A 21,858-nucleotide genomic window follows, 5' to 3' on the forward strand; every position below is an offset into this window, starting at 1 on the left:
AGCCAAATGCCCGAGAAAAACCCACCTGGCATGTGATTGCTCGTAAAAATGGTGAATCCACCCACCTGGGCCCCTCCAAAACAGAGCAGGCAGGAACCCGGCCCCAGCTGCTCAGCAAACACTGCTGCCAAAAGAAGGAGAGAGCAGGAGTCCAGGGGAAAGAGACTTAAACTCCAGGGTGGAAATCCTGCCTCGGGTGCTGAGCTGCAGTAAGCAGCTTCATCTACAGGTCACAAAATCACATTTCTTACCCACTTGTGCCTGCTAGAAGACATCAATTTTGTTCATACAGGGCTCTGGGGGGAAATGGGTGCAAGGACATCATGGGTTTACCCGCATTTTTCAGTCCCTCACCTTGCTCTTGCTCCTGGGCTCTCGCCCTTTTCCCCAGACACAACTCCGTGGCCTGATGTATACCCAGAGCACAGAGAGGACATTGCCATCCCCCTCGTTGCAAAGTCCCCAAGACAGATTCCAAGATGGTGGAATAGCCATCCCTGGAGGTATTTAAAGCCCCCAAGATTCTTACCAGATGCGATCTTTGCAAAGGATAAATGATAAGGTAGTGTACTGTGAAATGTTTTATCCACAAACACCAATAAGATCTATGAAAAAGCTGGTCCATGGATTGCCCTGTTCTTCTCTGTTTTTTTTTTCTTTTTTTTTTTTTTTTGTAGCTACAGATTACATCTTATTCATTTCATCAAAGTGCAAGAATCACATTGCGAGGAGCTAACAACAGAGACAGCACACGGAAATAAATCAATGCTTAGGTCCCCAACTGTTTGTTTAACTGCCTGTAAAGAAAACACCTTCAAGAGGTAAATGGGGAATACTGGTTCCGCCAGGAAGCCTTGCAGGTTGGGGCACAGCCCCCCCTTCCCTGGAGCAGCACAGTCGATCGGATGCATTTTCTAGCCGAGGATAAGTTATTTCTACCAGAAAAGGTCATAGCACTTAGCAGAGCTGTAAAAGCCCTTTATAAAGGAGAAACCAAGACCTACAAACACAAAGCAGCTGCCCGAGTCACCCAGCGAGGTGCCAGATCTCCCGAGAGCCGGTGCGGTGACCGAGGGACGGGGACACGGCTTGGCATCAGTGCTGAAGGAAGGTCCAAACCCAGGCAGCTTCCACCTCGCTTCTCAGCGGTGCTGCCCTTTGCTCCGCTGTTTTCAGCCCGGGGTTAACAGACCCCCCGAGGTCGGTGTCCAGGCTACAGCCGAGGAGTTGGCAGGAGCTCGCAGGAAGGACACCCGGTCAAGGGAGACCACAAAGGGACCTTTGTGCGTGCAACTGCTCGGGGATCTTCCCGGAGGGCACTTGTGGGGCTCAGAAATCAGAAGTTTGAAAGCCACCGAGTTAGCTGGTTACCAGCGGGCAAATGACTCCCAAGAGTTTAACAGAAGCGTGGGCTGCTACCTTTAGCCACAGCTTTATTTTCTCACTCTGCCAGGCAATTCCGCCCCAGCAAAGTTTTGACTAGAGCTGGAGGGAAGAGATCCTTGGATTTACAATCCAAATTGCAGCAGCTGCCAGCGTACTCATTCACGTGAGCTTTTGAGAAGAACATTTCTTTGAAACTCTCTCTTTTAAAAAGAAGGCTAAAGCAATTTGCTTGCAGAAAGCAGGCGCTACTGCGAGAAGACAGATGCCGTTCCTCATTTCCAGCAATACTTTCACATAAGACCAAAATACTTGGCACAAAGCACCCGATTAAAGAAATGCCATCGCTGATGGCAGATGGTACTTCTCATCCCAATCCGCAGCCGCCTGCTAACGTTAGATGTAATCTGCTTGCAAACACAGTGCGTGCGTTTTTTCCAGATGAGCAAGCTTTACATAAGTTTTCATTGCCCTTATTTTAGTTTGTTAACAAACATCCATTCGTTATGAGTAAACAGCCTGATTACAGTGTTATCAAATGAATCCCTGCTGCTCACCCCACCCTTCCAGCACCTGGAAATAGCAGCAAAACAGCCTTTTTTCCTACCCCACATTGTACCACCTGCTAAAAACACCTAGTTTTAAGCTGTCCATGCTATCAGGAACAGGGGGGAACCTTGAAAGAACTCGATTTAAGGCTATGGCGCTAAATTACAGCAAGATTTTCCCTATGTAAGAGGCTTGGGAAATATTCCAGGCAGCAGGCTGCTCACCTTTACTTTAGAACAAAATGAATTCAATCACGTATCGATTTGCCGAGTACCTTTGCCCCAGTGGGAACTCACCGCGGATCCTCCTGTAAATTCACTCAAGTGTGACTCTACGCGGCAAGAGCGATGAAAAACAGGATTTTCTTCAAGGAAGTTGCACTTCTCTCAAACGCATTGAACAAAGCTGTGCCCTTGCCAAATAGCGGCTGCTCGAGTTATGAAAGAGAGTTTGTTTAACAGAAAACAAGTGAATACGTGTCCGACTGCCTTTCTCTTCCTCTTCGCTGGCTGAAGGACAGGATCGTCGAGGCCGGAGGCGGCTGCTTTGCTAAGTACCCACGGACGCAGAGCTGAGTCCATGCGAACGCAGGGCGTTAATGCTCATTTGGGGCAGACGTTTCAGAACCAGCCAGGTTTCCCAGAGCCGTAGCAAAGGGGATTTGTAAAAAGATATTCTATTAAAATAACTTTTTTCCCCACTAATTCTCAGAGTCCCTCTCCCCAGTAAAAAATGATAAACCAACGTCGCAGATTTGCTTGTAAACAATGCTCCCATTCGCCACCAGATCTGAAAGGGCACCATTTGGATGCTTTGAACTCTGCTCTCCAGAGAAGCGCGACGGGCTGGCTGCCTGGCGCCTGTCAAATACCCGGTGCCCAGCTTTTAACAAGCTACCAAGAGCTAAAGGAAGTCTGTTTTCCCTACGCTCTCAAGCGCTGAAAACGCGCAGGTGCAACTTGTTCCCGCTGCAGTAACTAGAGCTAGAATTTAACAAATTCTATTCTCTTGATTTCAACAGCCATCCGTATCCTCCTCCAGCCACCCGCAGACATTCTGAAACACTCAGCAGCTGGTCTTCGTTCCGCGGAGCAAGTCGCACAGCAAGGAGGCAGCGGAGATCATCCTTCATCATCATCATCAAGGAACAGCAGCAGGAGAGATGGGTCTGGGTCACAAATTCTGCCTTTCTCATGAGCACCAGCTCCATTCCCTACCCCAGGACACCTGGTGGACTTGGCAGCGCTTGGTCAGACTCAATGATCTGAAAGATCTTTTCAAACCTAAACATTTCTACGATTCTATACATAAAAGTCCACGTAAGGTGCTCACTGCACCACTGGTACACAAAGGGTTTGAAATTCCAACCTATTGCGGACTTTCGGTACTAATTTCCGCCGATGGTCCATATAACACAGGTGACTTATAAAATCTCCACAGGAACCGGGCAGCAGAAATAAAGACAACAGAATAAACTTCCTCGTTTTTATTCTGCAAAGCAATATGCACATCTTACAAACACAAAATTAATCTAGGAGAGAAATGTCATTTCCAAATCGGCTATTAACCTTCATGCAACAAGACAAGTGAAATGTAAGAACAAAACAAACAAACAAACAAAGCCATCTTAACCCCACAATCACCTGCAGAGGGTTGAAAACCAAGGCTCAGATTTTCTATGTAATGCCAAAGAAAAACGCAAAAGAAAATGGCAGCTTTCTAAGAACAAGAAAACACGTACAAATAGAATCAAAACTGATTCAAGTCATAGTTAAAAAGAAAAAGAAAACAAAAAAGGAAAGATCAATATGATCTGAACTTCAATATTAAGTTTTTACTCTTCTGTTTGGCTGCATTTAACTTTTGTACATTGCGCCTAGGAACAATCCGATATTCCTCAGTATTACAGCATTTCAACCCGATGGACACCCTCACCTCCCCGCTGCAATACAGGGGTGCAAAGGGATAAACTAAGGCCAAAAATTACAACTCTCTGACATTTCCCCCTTTGTGGGTTGCAATCTTAGTATTTCTGGGTACTGCAGTACAGCAGGTGATAAATTGCAAAGCAGGCTCCTCTAATTACCAAATAGCAAAACCAGATTTAAACAAATTTCTGTTTTCCCCAACGCCAAATTCCAGTTAGAAAATTTGGAGTTTGATTTTTAATTTGCTGAAACGGAAAGGACCTGGCTTTGCCTTTTTTTCCCCCCCCAAAGGACTCGCGTTACGCTGGGTGTTTTCTAGGTATTTCCAGAATTTGCAACATCACCCCGGATCTGTTTCCTATTCCTGCCTTTGGTCCCCAGACCAAGCCACCCCGGTGGGCAGCTCTAGAAGTCAGTATTCATGCAGGAGGCTGGGCACGCGTGAATTAGCAACAGCTCGGACACTTTTCATGAGAAGCCGTCTACCTGGTTTGACTTCACCCATTCGTCTCAGCGAAGCCATTATCAGCCCATAGCAGCACCAGGAGAAAACTGGAAGCTTCATTTTATCCCTCGACTTCAAACTAGGCCGTCTCTAAAGCTCTGCCTTAACATCCCTGGAGAAAAACGCTTGTTAGTTAACACCATTTAAGTAACTGAAATTCTCTAAAGGAAACATGTTTTGAAGAAAAGTGTGACTATTTTGCTTCAAACGCTCTGAAGACTCATGAACTTACTGAAGTCCCATACGTACAGACCAGCAGGGTACCACTCAATAGCGTCTAAAGGTAATAAACTAAGAATCTTATGCCAGCATAACTGAGACACTGAGATTTTTGACTTGGGTTTCTTCTTTTGTGTAGTTTAGAGCAAGAGGAGGAGGAAAAAAAGCTTATGTGTATGTATGCAGACCTACAGTTATACTACCTGACAAGAAAGCCGAAAGACAAGATGAAAGGTCAATTAAGGCAACCAGTGAGATTTTAAAAGCAGCGGCGGAAATGTCTTCAGGAAAACCCTGACTCCTAAAAATTAAGGAGGCTACTGAATAAGAAGCCACAAAGAAACAGCAAAAGCTGGAATGAGAAAGGGAGAAGTGCACAGAAGAAAACATCTGATTTAAGAATGGACACAGAGAAGAGTGTGTGTTTTACTGTGTGGTTTCTTTGGCCTTAATCACAACAGCCCCAGTTCTCTCCCCGTCATCTTCCCCCGAGTGGACAGCATTAAATGGAAATCGGACAAAGCTAATAAAAGTGTCATTTTCAGCTGCCCTTCGGAGATGGATGGAGAGTCCCAAAGTGAAGCTCGGTAACAGACTATGGGATTTCTTTTCCTTTCATTATTTGCACTTGCCCAAGGCTGTGCAGAGCCCCAACAGACTGTTAATACAATACATCTTTTTACTAACTTTCACTTTCTAGAAAAAAAAAAAAAAAAGTTTACAGAAAGCTGCTCTGCAGCAAAGATGCACAATCCTGGTTTGAGGGCTGCGGATGGGAGGCCAAGTGGAAAGCTTTCCAGATAGTCTCTATGCTGACCGATTCTCTGGCATTCAGCAAGCCAAATGGAAAAAAAAAATAAAAACCAAACTTAGCACTTTTCAATAAGAAACATTTTAAAATGGGACTTCACTTCTTTTTTTTTTTTTTTTACTATGAATAAAAGCACAAGTTTGTCCTAAATACAGCACTATTAAAATGTGACTATGTATTTCTTTTTCAAAAAAAAAAAAAAAAATCTAAAACGTTGATATCTTTTTCTTGCAAGCAAGGAGCAAATGGAAGAAAGTATTAGGCCACACAAATACACATTTAATTCATGTAGTAGATTGGTGGCTTCGGAAATGCAGTATTATATCAAAGGTGCATACTGTTTCAAACACACTGTACATATCATTGGGCAAAAAACCAAAGATCTGTTGGGTTTGTGTGAGACACTTGCAAAGGCATCTTAACCTGCCCAGATGCAGCTAGACAAAAATATCTTGCTCTGACTATACGTAGCCATATCACTAAACATATCTACACAAACATTCGGCTATGTCCACAGGTAAAGACTGAAAAGTTTCCCGCCGCACTACAATGCGGAACAAGTGCATCATCTGACCTATTCGGAATATACTTTTATAAATATGTACAAATCAATTACAGGCACTTGAAATGTCTTTGGTTGGAATAAACCAACATTGCAAGATAATGTATTCACAGAGTGTTAAGACCCATTCTGGGTTCAGCAGGCAATGATCATGGTTCTCAGTCATTCTCAGTAAAAGGAGAGGATGGATTATGCTTCTGACAAAGCAACCTAAGCAAAAGAAAAAGAAAACATTTAATTAAAGTCAAATTCTTAATCCCGTAACAGTGATATTACTTATCTCCATGCAGCTGGGCATATCTGTCCTTGCTTTTTCAAAGAGCCTTGAAAAGTCTAACTTGGAAAGGAAATCAAAGTAAGTCTGAGGGTGTTCTGTACCGAGCCTAATGAATTAAAAAAAAAAAACAAAACAAAACAAAATGCTCAAACGAGCTCATACTACAAAATATCATTAAGATCAAAAGGTGCCAACATTAACTTCCTACTTCACAATTAAATATACTGATATTTAATCCTTCAAGCAAAGCGCAGGTCTCCAATGCAGTATTCAATACTGACTGTTTCAACGGCTTTGTCATTTTTTCAAATTTAATTCTGATTAACAACCATTAGAATCATGTATCGTGTTTTATTCAAAGGTTTCAGTCTGTTGTGATAAAAGATAAATAAAACTATTCACTGCTTCATACAAAACGGTGCAAGTAACATCAGAATTACGGCAGAAGAATCGCATGGCAGCACTTACTGAACTGCAATAATCCACGTCTGCAGGAGAGAAATCTAACTCTGAGGATCTACAACGCACGTATCTGTATTTTGCAGCTCCCATCCGTACTGTCCACAATGAAACACCCCCGTCTCTTTGAAAGGGAATTAAATCTACATCTCCAGAGATAAGAAAAACCACCACTCTGCGCCGTGCAGGAAAGGAGGTTTCCTGTGTTTTCTGATCAGAGTCAGTATTTTGCTATTACACAGACTCACCTTTTCAGAGCAGAATTCTGTATTGCTTTGCCTCAGTTTGCTTGGTCTGCCTTTAATAACTGCATAGCAGAACATCGTAATCACCATCACAAAAAGAAAGTAACTGGTGTGCATGAGATGCAGGTTTATTAGAGAGCGATCATCCTGCACAGAGAATTAAAACCATTTACTGACAATGCACCAAGAGTTGGCATTTTATATTAAAGCAATAATTATCAGATCAGCACAGAAATTACTTCATGAATCAACCTTCTTCCCCCTGCGCAGCTGGCGTAGTAATGAAAGAGATTCCTAATCGTGGCGCATAAAGAGCCAAAATCTCCTCATGTTAAAAATCTGTACCGGAGATCTCTTCCCATGCACTGTCAGCGTCTTTTCTCAAACGATTTGAAAATATAAATGTTAGTTATCAAAAGCTGTGAGGCACATGGAGATTACATGGAGACCATCACGCCCACCCGGGGTAAAGCAAACCCAGCTCTGTCTCAACCCTTGCGCTACACAATAAACCACCACCGAATATGACTATTCTAGGACACGAAAAGAATCATATTCCATTAAACCAGAGCAAAGCACTTATTCAACATAACGTATAAAAACACTGTGGCACTTACATCTGGAACTATAACAGTTAGTTTGGGATTTAAAGCATGATACACTTTTCCGATTGCTCCTTTGTAACACCAGAAAGGGTTATAATCTTGTGCATATTTTGTATTAGAGTCCCTGGCTGTGGTAAAGATCTTGTACCAAAGCGTAGCATTGCTGTACGTCTCAGGAACACAATGTGGCGGCTGACTGCAGAAAAACAGAAATAATTAGCACCCCACTTGCCATCCTCCACGTTCAGTAAGGGTAACTTTTAGAACTGAGTCAAGCCCAGTCTCCTCAACAGCAGCACGGTTTTATTTTGGACCTTCCGAAACAACAAGAAAAAGCAAAGCTTAACCAAAACGCTGTATAAAAAACCATGTGACTCCTATACTAAGATTAGAATTTAACTGCACGTTGTTCCAGTAAGTCAACAGCCCACAGCTGAACTAAAAAAACACTGGTTTTCATAAGGCTTCACGCAGCCGCGTGAGTCTATCCAGTGGTTTTCCAGGGTACATTGAATAGTGTCAGAGAGTCTAGAGAAGACAAAGGGAAACTCCTTTGATGAAAGGTCTGTACCTGCTGGGGTATGGCAGCAAAGCAGCATTCGGCTTACGCTGAGCTCTCAGCAGCGAAGAGGATAAGAACCTTAGTGTCAAAGCCTTAGCTCTCACACGAGGCAGTGAAACTAAATTGTAGGGTATCTTTAACTTAAATATTCACAGATTCTTTTGCTCCTAGTGAAGTTTAAATCACAGGTAGCACGTCGAAAGGCAGGTAGGGGCTACAGTTCTAAACACCCACAGAAAAATCTAGTGTTGCTAAAAGACAGCAAAAGTCTTAAGACTTGGGACCGGGCTCTTCCTGTGGGGGAAGGCAGGCAGGTACGTAATTTCCATGTTCATCAGAAAGTAACAACCTCAGAGAACCAGCTGAGGCATTAACCACCCAGTAACCGGTCTACGAAGGAGTGTTCAAAATGCACTTACACTGTGACAGGAAACACGCTGCTGGCTGCCGTCACAGTCATGCAGGTTGTGAACACGACCTGCTCGCAGTGGCCGTGAAGAACGCAGTCATCTGAATTCCAGGCAGCCGGCAGGGTGAACGTAATATTTATTTCCTCGTGGGATTCTCTGCCTTTGAGAGAGAGAGAAGGAAAGCTGGGTTTTGTTCACACAAGTATCTGAGCAACAATCGCTAGGATAAGGACAAGAGGCAAACGGCTAAGGCAGCAACCATCACCCTGAACCCGCACCTTTGAAGTCATCCAGGATCTTCACTATCAACAAAGAGAGCACACAAAGAAAGTTAAAAACCAAACCAAACCAAACTACACTACAAAAGCCCCAGGTGCTGGTCCTTCTAATCTCTCCTGCCCCCAGGAGTGGGGTGATTAGCCTCCTTTCAGAAGTTAAAAACTCACTACTTATAAGTGAATTCATGCACGTTCAGGGAACTTTATTAGAAAGTAAAATCGGATCTTCAGCCTTTCTCCTCCCAAAAACTTTGTCCCACATTCGTTTTTCCTGACACTTGCTTTTCAAATTGGAGATATTCGTGTAGACAAAAAGGTGCTAGCAGATATTGAACTGCAGATTAAGTAGCGTACGTTAACTCCACGTGGATATATTCATACTGAAAATAAATCCAGGCTACTGGAAACGGAACTTGCATTTGGTAGCTCTTAAGGCAGTAACAAAATAACAACATAAAATACAGTAATAGAGATTTACAGCTACAGTAAATGTCTCTTCACGGATCTCTCAGGTTCAAGAACACCTTCAGGCATTAATATAAAATGCAGCCCTGGCTAAAAGCTAAAATTCAATGAGGTTTTCTTATCTATTTCTAGTAATTTTCTACAATCTCCTGTCAAAACTTAACAGCAGGGCCGCCACACAGCAAATCAGTCTCTTCACGCCACAGAAATTGTAACCATCTTATTTGTTGCTGTTGGCAAGATTAAAGCTTATTCATGTAGGCATTTTAGATAAACTATTTTTTTTTTGACAATGTGCTACTTGATCTCTAATGTATATACAGTAATGCCTTTAAAATGAGAGTTAAGTGCTTGAAGATGTATCAAGATAGAACTGAAGATAGCCACTGTAGAAGCTTTTTGCTGCTTGGAATTTTGTTGGCTTAAAAATTACCTTCCATTGTCATTAGGTTAATCATTTAAAACTGAAAAATCTAATCTTGCAAACCTGCAGGTTCTTTTCCATTCTGGATGCCGGGAAAAGTTTTTCTAGCAAACAAATGAAGGGCTTTATATAGGAATTTACTTACAACAAATCTGGAAACACATGTATGTTCTAAGCAAAGGATTCATCTCACCAATAATAAGCTGGTGATTTTTTATTTGATTACATAGTTACCATTCAAAGTTAAAAAAGCCAAGTCTTGCATACCTGAGAGTCCGATTTGGTGTCCAAAAATTGTGGAACTAAGATGTGTGACATTGCGAGAATATCCGCCAAACGGTCGGAGCGGGTCCAGCGTCAACGTGATTGTAACAGAGATGTTTATTGGACCGGAGTCCTCAAGAGTCTGTGGAGACTGTGTAGAAGATCTCGCCTGCCCACTTGTCACGGTACTTTCTGGAGTTGTGGTATCATTGATGAGATGCTTTAAGGTTTCATTCTCAGATATACAGAAGTCCAAATCATTAAACCTCAGGAGGAAGGTATTCCAGTCCTTAAAACAAAGGTGATGATTTCAACCAGATTAGCGAGTTAGCTGTTTGCTGCCGCTTCCCTAGAGCGGTGCAGACCTTGATGTGTACCATCCCACCGGCAGTTCCAAGCCATTTAACAAAAACTACACGGCTCACAAAGCAAGCACAAATACCGCCATGGCTATCTAAACAACAGGGCGAGTTGTTTACACAAGTCAGACGTGTTCAATCCCAGCCACCACCTGAGCGCTGCTCAGCGCGGCAGCGGAATATCCTCATTTAAGCTACAGAAAGAATATACGCCTTGGTCCGCTCTCACCAGGCTCGGGGGATGAGTGGTTTCTAGCAAGGTTTCCCTCCTTACAGCACAGTACTACTAGGTAGGAAGTTTCACAAACAAGCGAGCTGGCACAGCAGAGTAAGAAAAAGAAAGGCTTCTGGCCATAGTAGGGAAGATCCATCTCAGATGATTCGGCCTCATCCTCGAAATAAAACAAGACTATTCAAACATTCGCACCAACAGCCTCTTTCCTTATGAAATACAGGCAAGCATAAATGAAAAAAAATCTCCCATAAGACTGTGCACTTCCATGAGAGGGAAAAAAAAACCAAAAAAACTCATTAGCTTTTTTTGGGGGAAAAACCCAACTCATTTTGGGGGGAGAAAAAAAATATCACTCATTAGTTTGGGGCATGTTTTTCAACTTAGTATTCCTCCCATTTAGCTCAGGAACTTTTTGTACCTACCTCTGTCATTTCTGGTGACTTGATCTCCTTGATTTTGAAGAAATAACCCAGTGTCAGAAAAGCTATCGCCATAGCGCTTACACTGATCATAAAGACCACAAGCGGAGGTCGACTGCTGATGTAAACCTTCAGGTTCTCCAACAGGTTTATGTTGAACATTATTCTGATTGTTCACCTGAAAACAAAGAATATTACAACAGTGACTGGGCTGTGTGTGTGTTACAGGGCGGGGGTTTGTAGATCACATAAGACAAAAGTTTGACAGGAAAAAAAAAAAAAGGAATCTTATACTAAAATGAGATTCAATTATATGACTCTGTGCTGCTCACTGAACACAGACTCAGTACGCCTGAAATTAAGCACAAATCAAAGCACGCTTGACTTCACCTTCTCAGCGCCTGAAGTTCCCAGCTAGGACCAGATTCTAAGAAATGAGGACAACTTCTAGCCCAGCCAAATATCGCTGATAAGCAAGAAACCCAGTTCTTTTCTTTCCCCAAATACCTAAGCAGAACAAACGCCGCTACACCCGAATTCCAGTAACATTGGAATTCATCAAATTACAGTGCGGATGGAGCTGTAATGCGGCCCAAGAGATCCAACTTCGTACAGCCTTGCATCTACTTTCAAAACTGAGGCTGAAACCTTAAAGCTCCCCCTTACTCCATCCCTAGACTCCAAGGACCAGACCTTCAAAATGGGATCCAAAAAGCAGCCTACATCATTTTAGGCTTCTGCATCAAGAATTCTGTGGTCAGGAACACCAAACTAACTGCATTAGGGTGGAGGCTGGAAGAATCCCTTCTTTCGTCGATTCTTGCAGGATCTAGAGAACTTTTGCTAGAGCCTGTAAACAAAGAGAGGACCTTACGCATGCTGAGGAAAAGTACTGAATCATTAATTTTTGTCCAAAAAAATTGTATTTTGTCTGATTCCTCTTCTGAATTTTCTTTTCATTTGCCGAGCACAGAGACCCAAACTAAGTTTACTGTATCGGCTTCCCCACCTGCGCTCGCAAGGAAAAGCAAACAGCCCAGTGTTAAAGGGCAGCCTTGCGCCATCGGCTTCAGCAGCTCTGCAAGAAGGAGCTTCAAGCAAACCTCTTATCTTCGTCTTACCGAAAATCCTGCTTGAAAAGGCTTTTAACACCGACTGAACTACAAAGGCAGTAACTGTTCCTAGCAATGTGTTGCTTATCCCTGAAATTCATAGGAAAAGGCAAACTTCAAGACTGGCACCTAAAGAATTCAGGACCGTGACCGGGTGACGTGTGAGCATTCATACAGATCTGATAACATTTAATTAAGCCAGGGCCCCTGCTCCTTGCAGGTCTGGGTGATTCTCATTGGCTTTTCTTAGAAACAGGCTTCATTTACAATCCAGATGTACCAGGCTGAAGAGTGGGAAGCCTGGCGACAAGAGAGGGACCCAGTTTTGAGAAAGAGGGCAAGGGAGAGAGTGATCTTTGGTCTGATCTATTGATTTAAAAGAAAGCAAGAGAAAGGAAAAGGACAAGCTTTCAGATCAAGTCTTTTTCAGGTCCCACAACGTACAATGATCACCTTCTTGTGTACAATCAAGATTTCACTGCCGGAAATGCTTCTGTTATTCTTAACAGAAGGAATATTGACAAAACCTGCAAAACTGCCCCAGAGAGGGGGAAATTCAACTCACTGAGAAGAGACACGAGCTCCTGTGGCAATAAGACACTACTGAGTTGTTCGTGCTGACCTTCCCCATCTCCTCCCCACACACCTACTCGTTCTCCTCGGTGGAATCTACTGAAACAGTGCTCACTCCAGAGCACAACGCCATGGCCTGGGTTCACTATTCTGCACCATCAGCTGATTTTCACCCACCCTGCAAAGACCAGAGAAAGCCGGCAGGAACGACTGGGTGCTGCAAACATCTCTTTACAAAAATAGAGTGTGTCTGAGAGTGAAAAGCACGGTGCAGAGAAAGGATGGAGAGAAGGAGAAGAGAGGAAAGAAAAGGTGATGATAAATGTACACCCTACCAGAACTTCCATGTCTGTCCCAGACCAGCTGCTATCTGGTCAAAAAAAGAGGCCAGTGAAGGTGTCAGGAGAAGGCAGGAGCGCGAGGGAAAGGGAGAGCTGGGGCTGGTAAGGATCATGCTGGGGACGATCCGCACTTCTCTACGTTCTGCCTCTTTATCTTGTCACCGGCAGCAAATTTCTTAAATGAGCCCTGGCTAAAAATCCCAAACGTTCCATCTCGAAACACTGGAGACACATGTTGAGATGGAAAACGATCAAAAGATAAACCAAAAAGCAGAGTTGTATTCAGCGTTCCCTTCTGAATTTCCTTTTGAAAATAACACCACAGATGCAGGCTTTATTACGGCATTTAATCAAAGCTGAATGTCACCCACAGCATACCCAGAACTGTGATCCCTTTTTTACAGGGGCTTCCAACAGCTCCATTAGCATGTTTGTTTACCACAGGGTCTAACATCGGCCATAAAACTGGATGCGCTGAAAAGCATACATATAAAAATATTTGGGCTAATATTTTTATGTAAGAGATCACCGGCTTTTAAGTGCCGGTTGCTTTAATATGCTCCCGTAACTCAACGGCTTTGAAAGCAATTAGAAAATGCTATAAGCTGCAATTTCCAAAGTGTAATATGCCTTTTGAGCATTTATGTGAGAAAAGGGAACAACTGTGGATTTCAATACTAGAGCTGACAGGAAAATAGCAATCGGACACGGTGAGTGCAAACCAGAACCAAGAAGAATGTTTCCACCCTGCTGCCTGAAGAGCTACCAATATTTCATGAAATAAAATGCTTAAATAACACCAGTTATCAAAGAACTTGTGAAACAGATCAGTGCATACAAACCAAAATGTATATTCCCACTAGATTTTAGGGGTTCGGTTAATGGTCCATGCACTTCGACCCCTGCTTTCTGTTAGGGCCCGTCAGAAACACAACGCAAATGCTATTTTTCTACCAGCTCTGGTCGTAACCAACAACTTGCCCTGTGTAAATGAATAACCTAAAGAATATAATTTAAACTTTTACTTCTTTTTCGCACAGTTAAAAAAAGAAACCCAACGCTATTACCTCCTGGCAGGTCAGGAAAGCAAGATCAGATTTCACTTTTTAGCTAAATAAATAATTTAGAAAGCGGCTCTAATAACTGCCGCCTGCCTCTCTCCGCTCCAGCTAAGCCTTTTAATACTTGTGCAATAAAAATCGCCACAGTCAGCCTAACAAGTAGCTCAAGCGCAACGGGAAGAATGAAAACTGCCAGCCCGGAACACTGGCCACCAACTCCAAAGTAATTGCTCGGTATTGAGGTGTATCCGTCAAGACAAAATGCCACGTTCAGGCAGAGTTACAGCTGACGGTCCTCATCGGGAAACCTCATTGGGAAACACTCGACAGGCGCCGGAGAGATGTTGTGCTCTTAAATCAGGCCCTACAAACCCTGGAAATTCTGTTAAAGAGTTAAAAAGATAAAAATGGTAAAGGATGGAAATACACAAGAGTTAATATGTCAGAGTCCCTGGCAAACACAGAATTAGGTAACCATCTAAAAAGCGAGGAAATAGCCACTTATTCTACAATTTAGGGGAGTCTTCCTTCACAATAGCTCGAGATTGAACGCAATAACCTCAAAGAAGCACCATTTTTGATTCCTCCTCATTTGTGTATGAAAGGGTATAAAAAAGGTAACTTCTGAAATGGACCTATGAGTTTTTCAAGAATAAGTTACAAATAAGGAAAATCTTGAAGTCTATTGCAAAGACCAAGAAGTCAATAGAATGAGTCACAGCAGATTAAACTCCCATTTCAGGGATTAATATCAAAGGAACTGAATTCCTAACAACAATAAAAACATGCATGCTGTACTAAAGCAGGTATTAAAACTAAAATTGTAGTTGCCAAAAAGAAAAAAAAAAATTTAAAGAGATCAAAGTAAACATCTGACATAATTTTTACATGTTTCTTGCCATAACATCAACTACAGCCTTTCCACCAGAAAGCTTAAAATCATGTAATTTCCTTACAAATATTTCTCCTTCTTGTTGTGCATGTAAGACAGTCACAGTCTAGAGGAGAAAAATATTTCGGGGGGTGGGGGTGGTGTTAAATAATAAAAAAAACCCACCGAAATATCTTAAGGAAGAAAATTGTGGGTGGAGAAAACGGGCAGCAGGCCAGCACCAACCCATCCCAACGCTCCATCAAGACCTCGCGCGTTTTCTAAGTCTGAACCTCTTATTGCACATAATAGCGTTTAATCTTAACTGTGCAGTTCAGTTTATTTATAAATCAATTATGTTTTCAAAGATGTCCCATTACTACGGTACAATGTGGGTTAGGAAATGGGTCACATCAGGGTTAACCACTTTGAATGAAAATAATGTTGCGTGCCAGAAAAACACTCATAAACACAAATCAACCGAACTGCGATTTTCCTAGCAAACCATCCATAAATAACATGCAAACAAAGAAATGGTGTTGATTGCAAACTAAAGTGCCTCTCGTTTAAGAACAGTAAACAGCAGCAGGTACCGAAAATGTCTTTAATTTGGTTTTCTTCTCCTCAAACCAAACCTGATGTCTAACACCTAAACCACTAAAACAGTAAAGGAAAATAGATCGGTTGTGTTTACTGTGAAGCTGCTTATTAAAGTTCAGAATATTCAAAATGGTCTGTCAAAGCTTTATAAAGACTAATTAATATCTATATCTCTCAATCTAATATCACCAGCCTATCGAACAGAACTAGCAAAAGTAACCTCACTTGATCTTGCAAGGGAAAACAAAGCCTCTGCTGGTTCTCAGAGCAGCAGCAATTATTATCTTTATTATCATAATTTTGTATTATAATGTTATCTATTATTATTATAAACAGGTTAAAAATTAAAATTAACCAGAAGTTTCTAAACTCACCAGACGGCTGCCCTTTCATGCCCTGAAATGAACTATTCATTTCTACTACATGAACTAGCACAGCTTTTACGGTCAGTTTCTTTCAGAAATTGGGGAAGGCTAATCAAGGTTGGTTGGGTTTTTTTTCTTTAAGTCTTCGTTAGAATTTCACAACATAGTATTTTTATCATAAAACACAGGCAGTTGGGAGGAAAAGTGGGGTTTTCCCACTGATTTTATAGGAAGACTTACTTTCCCATACTGCTATCCGTGGAAACAAAGAGGTGCCAGCACCTGCAACTGTTTCAGTTCGTATTTTTAAGAAGCGTATCAAGACCCTGCAGGATGAAATTGTGCAACCTAAAACCTCTGTCAGCGGCAGAGGGAACCTCCAGAGCAGAGCACTTTTTCTGTCCACCTGATCCTCTTCCCCTTCTCCTGTCCTTCAGCATTAAAAAAAAAAAAAATAAAGTCAACAGACTCATAGTAAACAGCACCAGCCTTCTTCAGAGAGTAGGGGGAGAGAGGTAATCGGGGCTCGCGGAGGAAGAAAGTCGATGAAAGTATCACCTAGGATCCTTCAATCCACCGCACCCAAATACAACCAAAAGATAGCAGCCAGATGTGCCCAAACACAACACGCCGCCTCCCCCAAGACTGCTCCAGGAGAAAGCACCCAAGTGGGAGATAACAGCGCACGGGCTCAAACCGGTCAGTGGCTCATCGCCGCTTTCTGAGCTATTTTATCCCATACGTTTGTTTACTGACAAAAACCCCCACCGTCGTGCTAGAGCCTGGAAGCAGAGAGCGCGGCAGGAAAACGGCCTGGCCCCTTTGCACATGCAAGGGCACGGAGGGAAGACGCTAAGCGGCACAGAACGAGAGCAAGAACATCACCTGCTGAAAAGGAGCTTCTTTCCTCGCGGTATTCTGATAACGGAGTGGGTCAGGAAGCAGATTATTAGCAAAAGGCTGAGAGCCCGGGGACTTGCAAGAACAGAACGAAGCAAAACGCTTCATACTTTAACGAGACGTTTCTTTTCACCTCTAAAACCACTTTTCAAAGCATAATGAAGCATTTCAATATCCCCAAGAGCTACATAAACAGCAAACATTTCAGTTCTACCCATAAAAGCAAGCCAAGGAAGGGAAGTAATTTGGTCAGAGTTATAGTAAATTCTAAGGATCAAATTGATACTGAATTTGCAAGACCCAAGTTCCTGACTGTAACTCTTGCTAAGGACAGAAAACTTACAATGAAAAGTAGACGAGTTAAAAAAAAAAAAAAAAAAAGGAAAATTCGTGGCTCAGACATTACTCAATCTGTGTACATGAAGTTTCCAGATACTTAACAGCCCTTCCCAACAAACCCATGTTGTAGTTCAACGTGTCTGTGGTGGATTTGCCACAGGCACCTGAGCAGCGCGTCAGCTGATGCTCCTGGAACAGCACCCTGGATTTTCATTTACCACTTAAAGAAAAATTTCCGCACAAACAGACAAACGCAAACAAGTTCCAAATACTAGTTTTTTTAAACGCTAAAGGTTTAAAAAAAAAAAAAAAAAAAAAAAAGAACTAGAAAAGGGTAGAAAAGCTATAAGCCAAGAAATATAAACAATGCAAGGAAAGCCTTTTTTCACTGGTTCAACGAACCCCACATTCTGCCTTATGTAAAAAGTGAAAAACACAATTTAAAACATCCCCAGCTGTAAAATGAACCTCTGGTTGAAAATAGACATTTTGCTGCCAAACTTTAAGGCGGCAGCCCTGTTTGCCAAGTGAGCCTGTGCCATGGGAAAGAGCACACTTTCACATGCAAGAGCTCTGGCTTCGGCATTTTTAAAACCTTCTGACTTTTACAAGTCAAAGTCGTGACTTATCATAATCTTAATCATCCAGGTTCCAATAAAACATACAATATTAGACGCAAGGACTGTGAAGTTGTACTAAAAACCACTATTCTGGTCACTGTTGCTTAGCATGAGAACCTGGGAGAGGAAGGCAAAAGGAAAATCATTCAGTTTCATAGGATCTGCCCAAGTTCCAAGAGAAATCAAATCCTGCGTATAGTGTACTGACAACAGGCAAACAAATGCAGTTTACAGAAAGGCTTTGCTCAAGAAGTATGAAAAGTCTCAGTAAAGGTTTAATAATCAGAAACTGGTTTAGTGACCAATTTAAGAAGGTTAATCGTTGACTTCCTTAAGGAAGGCGGTACAGAATTCAGCAGCGCAAGTACACAAAAATGCCAGAAAAAGGCTCTTCAGCCTGTTTGTAATGAGAACGGTGGCTTGTAACGGGAACTGTAAGGCGAGGGAGACGCAGACAGATACACAGCTTGAATCACAAGCAGAGAATGACTGACAAGTGGAGGAAATGGCAGCTTTAGAGAAGATGACAAAATTCTGGATGTAGAAAGGAGGTAACGCTGCCTGTGTGAGAGGAGTAGGAAAACAGCCAGTGGCCACTAGCGAAGGCGGGAATACAAACAGCAAAAACGACTGAAATAAGGGACTTAGGTAATAGCCAAAATATCAAGGATATGGCAGTAACGTCACCATATCTGTATGCTTCACCCACACTGGTCAAAAGAAATAGGACTTTCAAACTCATGCAGGTAAGTACAGTCTCCGTTTTACAGGTAGATAATTAACAAAACCTGACAAGCCAGGGCATACGCAAGTTTTTGTCCAAAACAGAACCCAGCAGTTCTGAGTCCTGGCAAACAAGCTTTATTCACAGGTCAGAATGCTCTTCTCAAAACAATGAGACTCCCACCTACAGAGATGCTTTTGGCAAAGGGAGATTTGGGAAAAGCAACAAAATTCTGACACCAACGAGTTTCCTGAATGCTTAGTCTAGGACTCATTTAATAAAACAGCTTCATTTCTAAAACAATTATGGTATTTAATAAAAAATAAAGATGCTCACAGCTAACAGCTCCGCAGGAACACTGTCGGGGAGCGTCTGGGGAGGGAGCCGCGCTCCATCCGGGGGCAACGGAGGTGCCAGTCACCCAGCTCACACGGAGGACACCGAGGTCTGTCTGTCCCTGCCTTCGGATGCTCCTCTCCACAGGCAGAGCACACTGGCTATTTTGTATTATCTGGCGGCATTTCCAGTTCTTGTCTTTCAAGTGGGAAAGAAGAATGGCATTCCACCGGCCCTGAGCCACTCCTCAAATTACGGCAAGTAACAAAGCTACTAAGGTCCTAATCCTCTTTGATGGGACTAAATCTAGTCTCGCAGGCACAATTCAGTATTATCTCTGCTCAGTCTGCCCACAAAAAGTTGTCCCCTGTCCTGCAGACACCTGCTGACCAGAAGCTGGGTTGCAGCCATCGGCTCGGTCCGGAGACCCGAGGGAAAGCAAGTGGATGGAGGTGGCTCACAGGATGAGCCTAGAACCATTTCGTACATCCAACCTAGAAGCAAAAGGGTTAGTACCTATTTCCTATAACTTAACCATTTATAGAAACGCATTGATGATTTCCCACAAGAGACAGGCCCACGGCAGGCTCTCATCTCACGATCCACTTCCAATTGCAAAACTTCTCAGAAGTTCGACGATGATGTGGACAGTAATCCTTAATGAATTCTTATCTAGACTCTAGGTTTGTCTAACAGGGCAAATTCACCTGTACAACTACACTGCCAGAGCTAATCACGCAATTAAATTTCCCCGGAGAAGACAAGCCCTTAAAAAGCAAACAAAGGGAAAGGGGGAAGAGAGAAGCTGCGCTGTAATCTGTTCTTCCCCTTGCCAGGCAGAAATGTTTCCCAGCCTGTCCATATCCCTCGTTGCGATACACGGTGCAAATTTAGCGTCAGGTATCCAGCAGCCATGTTCCAGGCATGATGCACCAGAAATTTTATTATTAAAAAACCATCGTAACGTCTTTAGACAGGAGTTAAATCAAAAAAGTAAAAAAGGATAAAATACAGGCATGTAATGAATAGCAGAAAAAAAAAAACAAAAAAACCAACACTAAAAAAAAAAACAACGAAGGAATCACTATTCAGAAGCTATTTTGAAACGGAAATATTTTTAGTGCTACCGGAATTACTCTTTCTTACTATTTTTTCCCGGTACGATACCACACATACAAAGTTCAAGCTAACAACCTTTAAAAACAATAATTAAGTAAATAATAAAGTAAAACTGACGCTAGGATACCCCAGCCCAGCCAAATCCCACCGTTTATCGTTATTACCGCGCCGATCTGAGCACACAGCGCTGGAAGCGGGGCTCTGCGGCGGCGGGGAGGGACGCGCCCGGCTGCGGGCCCGGGCTCCGGCCGCGCTCCCCCCGTCACGCAGCCGTCACCGGAGCAACCCCCCGCCCCTGCCCGGCAGCGGGACCCCGGCGCCGAGGCCCGCAAGACACCCCCCGCTAGGGCGGAGGCGACCCCACACCCACCGGGCCCCCGCGGCCGGGGAGGGGAGGCCGGCGGGTCCCCTCAGCCACCCCCGCCCCCATCTTACCGGCGCCCCAAGAGGGGAAGAGGCCCCCGGGCCGGGCGGGCGGAGGCCCGGAGGCAGCGGCGGGGCTCAGAGGCGGCGGGGCTGCCGTGCGGGCGGGCTCTGCACCATCCTCCTGCCCTGAGGGGGCCGCGGGGAGGGGGCCGGGGGCGGGGGGGGAGGCCGCTACCGGCTCCGCTGCCCGGACGCCCGCCTCCTCCGCCGCCGCCACCGCCTCCCGCTGCTTCCGGGGACGCAGCCGTGACCTCTCACCCCGGCCGGCCGACGGACGGTGGCGCGGGGGGGACAAGCTTTGCGGCGGCGCCGGCAACGCGCGGCCCGGCTCCCGCCCCGGAGCCGACGTCGCCCAACCCCGCGACCCTCCGCCCCTTCCCCGGCAAAAAACATCGAAGAGAAGGGGAACGGCGTGGCCAGCGGGACTGGGGCAGCGATCGCCCCCTGTGCTCGGCAATGGCGAGGCCCCACCTCGAGGGCTCTGCCCAGTTTTGGGCCCCTCACGACGCGAGAGACATTGAGGGGCTGGAGCGGGTCCAGAGAAGGGCAACGGAGCTGGTGAGGGGTCTGGAGCAGGAGTCTGGTGAGGAGCAGCTGAGGGAGCTGGGGGTGTTCAGTCTGGAGAAGAGGAGGCCGAGGGGAGACCTCCTCGCTCTCTACAGCTCCCTGAAAGGAGGGGGTAGCCGGGGCGGTGTCGGTCTTTTCTCCCAAGGAACAGGCGATGGGAGAAGAGGAAACGGCCTCAAGTTGTGCCAGGGGAGGTTTAGGATGGATATTAGGAAAAATTTCTTCACGGAAAGGGCTGTCGAGCATTGGAAGAGGCTGCCCAGGGCAGTGGTTGAGGCACCATCCCTGGAGGGATTTAAAAGCCAGGCAGACGTGGTGCTGAGGGACACGGGGTAGCGATGGGTTTTGTCAGAGTCAGGTTGATGGTTGAACTCGATGATCTGAAAGATCCCTTCCAACCTGGACAATTCTGTAATTCTACAAATACCTAAAAGTGTTCAAGATGAAATCCTTAAAGCAGCTGACTTAACAGAAGGAACCAGCAGAATAACACTTTAATGATAACGACGCCCAGGAGAGGAGAACCTGAAGTCCTGCTCCCTGGGAAACGCAGCAGAGGGGAGCGAGCCCGGCCGCGGGGGATGCAGAGGATGGAGGGGTGGGTGCGCCTGGGACAGAGGAGGCTCAGGGGGATCTTGCCCATCTCTACATCAATCCTGGAGGGTGGCAAGGAGGCAGAGCCAGGCTCTGTCCAGTGAAGGGACAAGAGGCAACAGGCCACGATCCAGGGAAGGTAATGGCGCTCCCAGCCCTCCAGCATTACCCAGCTGGTTTAGCCGTCATTCGGTCTATCGTAACCTGCTCTTCACTGCAAGGACAGCTGCAGCACCCCCCCAATTTACCTGCTCACCCACCCCTGACTGCAGCAGCTTGACGAGCTGCAAAGGAAGTGTCTGTCAGTATTTCCAGTAGTTGTGGTACTTCAGAAAGGTAACACCATGGTAT

General features: G+C 44.4%; 1 protein-coding gene across 1 annotated transcript; it reads right to left on the reverse strand.

Moving 5' to 3' along the window:
- Positions 1-3,403: 3,403 nt before the first annotated feature.
- TMEM248 (transmembrane protein 248) lies at positions 3,404-20,494 on the reverse strand. The gene is made up of 7 exons (XM_054208053.1): positions 20,356-20,494; positions 10,963-11,137; positions 9,950-10,235; positions 8,525-8,675; positions 7,556-7,739; positions 6,942-7,085; positions 3,404-6,167 (listed from the first exon to the last, which is right to left on the reverse strand). Exons 2-7 carry the CDS (start codon positions 11,119-11,121, stop codon positions 6,147-6,149), a joined length of 945 nt encoding a protein of 314 aa, XP_054064028.1. The 5' UTR covers positions 11,122-11,137; positions 20,356-20,494; the 3' UTR covers positions 3,404-6,146.
- Positions 20,495-21,858: the final 1,364 nt, after the last annotated feature.

Source organism: Rissa tridactyla, chromosome 7, assembly GCF_028500815.1.
Source record: "Rissa tridactyla isolate bRisTri1 chromosome 7, bRisTri1.patW.cur.20221130, whole genome shotgun sequence".
In the NCBI taxonomy this organism is placed as follows: domain Eukaryota; kingdom Metazoa; phylum Chordata; class Aves; order Charadriiformes; family Laridae; genus Rissa; species Rissa tridactyla.